This window comes from Adiantum capillus-veneris, unplaced genomic scaffold, assembly GCF_014529385.1.
Source record: "Adiantum capillus-veneris isolate H3 unplaced genomic scaffold, ASM1452938v2 Hic_scaffold_325, whole genome shotgun sequence".
Taxonomy (NCBI): Eukaryota; Viridiplantae; Streptophyta; class Polypodiopsida; order Polypodiales; family Pteridaceae; genus Adiantum; species Adiantum capillus-veneris.
In genome coordinates this window covers 1,917,816-1,925,737 of record NW_028221436.1, presented here as the reverse complement: position 1 = coordinate 1,925,737, position 7,922 = coordinate 1,917,816, and the positions used below count along the sequence as shown (strand labels likewise).

Sequence of the window (7,922 nt, the reverse complement as noted above, 5' to 3'; positions counted from 1 at the left end):
TTTATGAACCCGGTGGTTCGCGTGGTAATGGATGGTGCTTAATATTCCTTTTTCCTTTCTTTTTCTTTGCTTACAGCTTGCTTTCTTTTTCTTTCTTTGTTTTTCTTTGTTTGTAGTCTCGTTGATTTTAAACGCTTTACAAAAGAAAATCCTATTCTATTTATTAAGCCTCGTGCTATGTACGAACCAGTTAAGTTATGAAGCGACCTAAAGCAGAGCAAGTGGTTTCACGCAAGAAAAAGTTATGAATACCCAGCCATGTTACTGTTGATAAACAATCTTTGAGATAAACTCGGTGCCGTGCCCCTTTCGCTTACTTGTGCGATTCCCCTGGCCTGGATTTTACTCGACGCATCGGCCTTCGACGCTTCTATTATCATTAAGATGTATATGGGGGCAGGGGGCAGACCCCCGAAGAGATTCAATGAGACCACTCGAATACATAGACAACGTGCCATTTCATAAGTAACTAGGAAAAGCGGGGCCACTAGCTTAGTTCCTTTTTGCCTTCAGGTTTTCTTTGACTTTTATAAGAACTGCGAATCTTTGGATAAGCAATTCTTGTTTATCAAGCGCTTCTTCTCGGATGTATTCCTGTATAAGGGCATCTATCCAAAAATCTAAGTGCGAAAAAAAGAAGCCATAACTATCGGTTGGTGGCTTTTGAAATTTCATCTTTCAAACTTTTTTTGTTTTTTGTATCCAAGATTGCGGTTTTTCATCTCTTGTATCCATAACCTTTTTCTTTTCGCTTCGCTTTTGGCCTCAAGGCTTCCCTTCCGAGAAGACAAGACGGCTTATCCCCTCCCTAACGCCGATACAATCAAAATGGTGGACCGAGAAAAGATTCGTGAACTATTACTGCTTGCTGCCAACGACACATCTTTACTTTATGACATTTAGCCTCTTTCATTGACAGTGTGATGAAATGGGGCCGTGTCTTGGATAAAGTCTAAACTCTGTAGAAAAAAGGCTATAGGCACGCACGTATGAGCAATAGCTCTCTTGTGTTTTGTTTGCCCACATGATACGTGTTGCACATGAAACGAGGACGGGGGCGTAGTTCAATCGGTAGAACGCATGTTTTGCAAGCATGAAGTTATCGGTTCAAGTCCGATCGTCTCCATTCGTATACAGATTAGCATATTAAATAGAAATCCAAAAGAAAAAAGAGAAAAAACGCTCTCTTTTTCGTGCTCTAGCTACCATCAAACAGTCCTCCTCGGATAACTCGTCCAATCCGAGAATAGCTATAATATCTTGAAGTTCTTTGTAACGCTGCAAAGTCTGCTTAACCCTTTATGCCGTCTTGTAATGCTTCTCACCCACAATCCAAGGCTGCAGCATAGTTGACGTCGAATCCAACGGATCCACGGCCGAATAGATACCTTTTGCTGCTAAGCCTCTTGAAAGCGCAGTTGTAGCATCTAAATGTGCAAACGTCGTAGCGGGGGCTGGGTCAGTCAGATCATCCGCAGGTACGTAAACAGCTTGAATGGAAGTTATTGATCCTTCCTTGGTGGAAGTAATTCCTTTCCTTTCCTTCCCTTTCCTTTCCTGCAGTAATCCCATTTCCGTACCAAGGGTAGGTTGATAACCTACGGCGGAAGGCCAATAAAAAAGGGTACTCAACAACGCATTAGCGTGCGGAACCAAAGCAGCCCTTCACTCAAACTGACTCATGCGAATGCGGGATGAAGACAAGTGAAACCAAGACCCTAAGGAAACGCACGTTGGAAGAACCAACGAGCCGTCCTAGCCGCGCCTTATCGAGGCGCATGTTTACTATATTCTTAGTACGGCCATCGAGCTGTGAACAAGATATGCAAAAGGCAAGTGAGAATGAAAGGAAAGCCTTGAATCTATGTAAAGCTTACAATCATAACGAAAATGCAGCTAACCAAGAAACACCTAGTCCTATTTTACCACACCACTTGAGCTTAATGAAGAAAGAAACCCGCTGCGCTGATTGAAATCGTTTAAACACACGACGACGTTAGATAAGAACATAATTAATCTCTTGTATATATACAAAAAAGCACCTCTTTGGCTAACTAGCTAAGTGACGCCTTTTTGTTTAGTCCCTGCGAAAGGAAAGAGAGAGCACCTCTTTAGCTGAATAACTAGCTAAGTGACGCCTTTTTGTTTAGTCCCTGCGGTTGGCTTACTTTATCGACTGTGTAGTAACCTTTCTCTTTTTTTCAAGCGTAAGCTTGTATTGAGCTTCAACAACTTTACAGGGCCATTTCCTGCATCCCTTGCCAACTCCAGTAGCTTGTATTGAGCTTTAACAACTTTACAGGGCCATTTCCTGCATCCCTTGCCAACTCCAGTAGCTTAGAGGTCCTTGACCTTAGTGCAAAGCAAATGTGTTCACAGGAAAGGGAGTATTCCTGCGTTTTTCAAGCATCTGCATGAAGATCTATGCACAGAGTATGGCTTGGGTTCAGTGCTTACCATGAGAAGAGTTCACCCCTTAAGGCTAAGCAAAATTCTAAACTTCCAGAGCAGAGATGCAACCTTAGCGTTTCTATGCAGACATTGCACCATACTACATCCCATACCTTCATAGATAGCTTGTCCTTGCACCACTTGCGCCAATTAGGAGCTCTGATTGCAATAATAGTGGCTTACGTGTTGGCATTTGTCTTTATCATTACGGGTATGGTTGGGTGTTTCCATCATTTGACTAAAAAACAGCAGCATATAATATAAAGGAGCTGGTGCATGATTCAGTAGCTCCAGAAGAAACCAAGATGGAAATAAGTGCAGTAACAGCTTTAAAGCATGGTTCTTTTTCCTTTGAGCATTTGTTGAAAGCATTGAATCTTGGCAGTCGTGTGAAGAATCTTCTTATCACATGTGCTGCTGCGTTATTTGAAGAAAAGATGGAGGTTGCAGAGCTAGCAATGCAAGATCTTCATAAATCGGCGTCTGTGTTTAGAGATCCTTTAGAAAGACTTGCTGCATACATGTCTGAAGGGCTCGTAGTAAGGCTTCATGCTTTTAGGTCCACTATATACGGGTAAAAAGAGACTAAAGGGTTGGGTTCCCTTTCTGCTGGGGAAATCGAGGGCCATAACATAAATGCAGGAGACTGAGATGCTATGCTATCTAAAGCATGAAAAGGAGACCGCTTAACGTGAAGGACTGGGATTGGGTTACTTTTATAGCTGCTGTAGCGCTACTATAGCTTGTTGTTTTTGCTGCTTTTCTAAAAAGAGAGAAAGCAAACGAAAGCAAAAATAGAATTGCTTGCTTGCGTTAATAAAACAAAAAAGCGTTGATAAGGTAAAGGTAGCGGCTACCGTTACAGTTATCAAAGTAGACTTATGTGTCGTTTGGTTTGCCATTTTGAAGGGATGGCAAATGGGGTGACCACTGCACTTTTTCCTTTGATTGTCTATTTTTGCTGTTCATTGTTACGGAACAGAGGCAACGACACAGTTACATTCTTACCAAGGTAAGATCGGCGGGAAGAGTGCTCAGGTAACGGCCTGGCCATCATATCATAGGGAAAGAGCGTCTTGTAATTTTCGATTCTGTACTGTACTTCAGCATAATCATCAAGGAAAAGTGTAGGAGGAAATGGGATTCGAACCCATGATACAATGTATTGTATGTTGATTTAGCAAACCAATGCCTTAAGCCGCTCAGCCATACCTCCGGGAAGGGAAGGGATCGGACCTTCCCCCAGCGTTAGTTTGTATTTTCAAGTTCTGTTTTATAATAAAAAAAAGAAAGTCTATATCTGTATCTATAAAAGGAAACTACAAACTATGAAAATAAGATACGATCGATTATCCATTTTCTTTTTCAATCAGTGAAATGTTGCAGCTATTTGATTGAAACACTTGTTTGAATTTCTGTCCAAAGTCAGCCGCGGCAGATGTAGAGACAACGAATCCATCTTCGGCATACGATGCCGACATGAAGATTTCAGGCAATTCCACAAACAGTAATTCCGGAGCCTGCAGAAGTTATTAGAACAACTCGAAATAGGCTTTTGGCTTTCTTTAAAAGCTGACCGGCCAATTCGGGTTTTTGGGGGGTAATCTGATGGTTGAAAGGCAATTTAAGATTTCCGGTAAGGGGAGGGTTGAAGTAGAGGGAATTTTGAGCCCCGTGTGATGTAATGTATAATCCAATGTTAATCGCAAGCTCATGGAATTTAACAAACAATTGCTTATTTGCCATTTCCAGGTTATTAAGTAAAGTAGTTGCCTTATAAGCGAAAGCCCTTGCTTGCTTGATTCCCGTCAATTTGTTGCGTTATCCCATGCGTGGCTGTGGAGATATAATTATGATTTTAACGAACCTATAAGGGATTGTAGTTGTTTGGGAAACAAGGCCTCAACCAGATCATGTGTTACCCAAGCCTTGGGCAATTGCCCCATTTGGTATGTTTCGGTCAAACCCCGAATTTATTGCCAATTTTGAAGAAGATAAGACCAGACATCTTCTATAAAAATATGCCTGCCGGCCAAAAGTGTTCTATCAATTTCAATTCACTCCCTGCGCAAAGAACTATAGCTATTCCCGCCCCTGGAAAAGCCAGAATAACTAAGCTAAGATCATTAAACAAAGTAATGAAAATGAAAAGTGAAAAAAGTCATTGTTTATTGTTTTTTTTTCTTCTTTTTTATGCGCTCTTTGATAGTTTTTCCTTTTTTCTTTGTTTTTTCCTTTTTTATGGAATTTTTTTTGTAAATTCCTTTGGCTTTTTTGCTGGGGTTTTAAGCATTTTTTAAATAAATGACTGTTTTTATGACTAATGAGCAAAATGGATTTGTGAACCATATAGAATCATTATTCACCGGAATGGGATGAGTAATTAATCTGTGTAATTCCTTTGGGAGAATAGAATCTACCAAAAATGCAATAAGTATTCATAATCAATTAGCTTCAAATATAGCGTAAAAATCTCTACATGCATTCAATATAACCAAACCATCTAGAATTTAGCGTGTTATCAGTCCCTCAAAATATCTTTACATCTTTAATAAACGTGGGCTAGAGTGCTGCGTGGATGAAGATTTTAAGCGTTTCTCATGTTTCATATGTTCCCAATTAGTTAAAAAACCACCAATCCATTTAGAATTAATATGATTTTAATTGGTTTTTTTTGCCATTTTTGTTATTATTTCATTGCATAAAGGATCAGTATTTACTAACAGTAAATGGCCTCCTTTATGAATAATAGATTTAATCATATTACAAGCAATCTTCAATAAGAAAAGTGTTTTTTCTAAATCGATAATAGCCCTTTTATGTCTAAATCCATATGAATATCTTTAATAGTATAGGGTAGAGGGTCCTTAATAGCCTAGATGTGCACTTGTACTCGGTAATCTCTAAAGAATGACTTTCTGTTTTTCTTTGGAATAATATTTTTTTTCTTTTTCTTCTATCTTATATGGATAGGCCGTAACGGTGTATAATATTTTTTTATTCTTATTCTTTGAGATTTCAAATCTATATATCCGTTTGGAAACCAATAGAACAATAGCGAATGATTCTGGCAGACTGCAGGTCATGATAAATTGAAAGGTGACTTTTTGTATTGGGTTTTTCATCTCTTGTATCCATAACCTTTTTTGTTTTGAAACCTCAAAAAACAAAAAAGTAACCTACTGTGTACACTATTCATGCAGGTCGCTACTTATGCGACACTTTGCGAAGGTTAATTAAACGGGCCAAACGGCCCATCTCCTTCGGAATCAGAGCTAACAACAGTCGAATTTGCGCCTGCGTCCGCAGTTAAATTTGTGTCCACACCCGCAGTACTTGTTACTAGTTCCTGATAAGCAGTGATCACTTCACTTACCGCCGGGATTATCCGATTCTCGTTCATTTAGCTCCGCTGCGCGAGCTTTGCCTTTTTCCGGCGAATTTATTGTTTTTTCGAAGGGCTTTACTTTACTAAGGCAAAAAGGAGGTTCCGTCTTCGTCTCTTAGACAACGGGTCACGTCTTGCACTACGTCAAGTTTAGCCAAGACGCTTTGCACTTGTTGATCTGCTAGATTAATTCCCTTTTTCTCCGAGCTTCTAGCTTTGGCAAATGAAATCAACGATTTGAATCTGTCATGGCTCTGAATTTGACCCCATCCTGACTCGGAAAAAAGTGGCATAATTAGCATGGCCCCGCCTTTTCAGGTGTGACGCGTTGTCCGCTACGTTTTCGATCTCAGTAGTGAGCTAGCCAATGCTAGACTAACGGAACCGGCAGTCCGGGCCACCGCCTTACTACGTGTGTGTTTGTGTATTTCTCCGCTCCGGAGTTGCGGCCTTTGAGGACTCTGTTCGGGCCTTTTCGTTCGCACTCTCCTTTGCCATCCATCCCATCTACACGTCTGCTCGGAGCCGTTACGGGTCTGCATGGCATGCAATGTAGTCAATCAATTGAAACCTGGTACGCGTAAAGCGAATGAATCCTAGTTTCAAAAGAAAAAAAAAATACCTTTTCAAAAAATTACGGGGGATAAGACCTTATATAAAGATACAATAAAGAAGTTACTTAAATTTAAAACAAACGCTAACTTTTTGAAGATTTGTAATTCATGTAACTATACTTTTAGATTAGTAAATAAACTATCAAAAGATTACAACAAATTTAAAACAGATGTTAATAAGCCTGTAACCAATATGTTTACTGAAGTATCAATTCCTTTATCGGTTTCAGAACCAAACCCCCCTGTATCGTCAGTGCCAGATCCTTTATCTATGCCTGATCCTGTATCGTCAGTGCCTAATCCTGTATCGTCAGTGCCGGATTCTGTATCTAACGTGTCCGATCCTATATCGTCTACGCCTGATAGTTTGTTGCCTATGCCTAAACCTTTATCGTCGGCTGATCCTTTATTGTCACCTGATTCTTTCTCGTTACCTTGCTGCTGAGGATCAATCGATAGATCAATCCTCGGCCCCAAAATTAACAATAAATACGCATAAATCATCTTCGTCGAAACCCGTAGCTTCTTCGTTGAAACCAATTGCTTTTTTGCCAGTAGCTTCTCCGTCTTCGCCCGCAGCGTCGAAACCCGTAGCATCTTTGCCAATTGCTTCTTCGTTGAAACCCGCAGTTTCTCAGCTAATTGCTTCTTTGCCTTACGCTTCTTCGTCGAAACCAATTGCTTTTTCTTCTTCTTTGTCGGGTATACAATGTGTTTCAACCCCGCATATAGTAAATTCAGTAATAAGTAATAAGTTATCAAGCCTAAAACTATTGTTATTAAAAGTGGTAAGTTTATTTCCATTAATATTTCATATAATAAATAATAGTTATTTAGGTGAGATAAATGAGAATAGTTTAATTGACAATTTTAATAGTAATTTAATACAATATGATATAAGTATTCTTTTAAGTATAGTTATAGCATTAGTAGTATCATACGCATTGAATTATAAATCAATGTCAAATAACAAGTTACTAAGAAAAATCTTATTTCAAGTGTTGATAACATTTCTTTTTGTTTCTTTTCTGAGACAAAAAAGTGCTTTTTTTGCGTGCTAGCTACACCTTTTTATTATTATTACACAGACACTTAAGAATTAGTTACGCTAGAAGGTGCAAAATTAATTGGAGTAGGAGCGGCTACCATAGCCCTAGCAGGAGCAGCAGTAGGTATTGGAAACGTATTTAGTTCCATGAATAACCTCACTAAAAAAAGAAATCTTTTGAATTTGAATAACCTCACCAGAAATCTCTCCTTTCTTTTGAATAACCTCACCATATATCTCTCCTTTATTTCTAAGAACCTCAACATATATCTCTCCTTTCTTTTTAATAACCTCACCATATATCTCTCCTTTCTTTCGTTGAGAAAGGTATTCTTGTTTGTTGCTCTTTTTTTAATTTTATTAAATCTAATTGGGCTTGGGTTTGCTGAAACAGCATACTGTATGAATATGGGCGCTAGTA

General features: G+C 39.2%; 1 protein-coding gene and 1 non-coding gene across 2 annotated transcripts; one reads left to right on the top strand and one right to left on the bottom strand.

Moving 5' to 3' along the window:
• The first annotated feature begins 1,053 nt into the window (after positions 1-1,053).
• On the top strand, positions 1,054-1,126 carry TRNAA-UGC (transfer RNA alanine (anticodon UGC)). Its single transcript has one exon. It is a non-coding gene; the product is annotated as a tRNA-Ala (tRNA).
• Positions 1,127-3,085: 1,959 nt separating this feature from the next.
• LOC147417074 (uncharacterized) lies at positions 3,086-7,108 on the bottom strand. The gene has a single exon (XM_086507855.1). It carries the CDS (start codon positions 7,048-7,050, stop codon positions 6,604-6,606), a length of 447 nt encoding a protein of 148 aa, XP_086363981.1. The 5' UTR covers positions 7,051-7,108; the 3' UTR covers positions 3,086-6,603.
• Between the last annotated feature and the right edge of the window lie 814 nt (positions 7,109-7,922).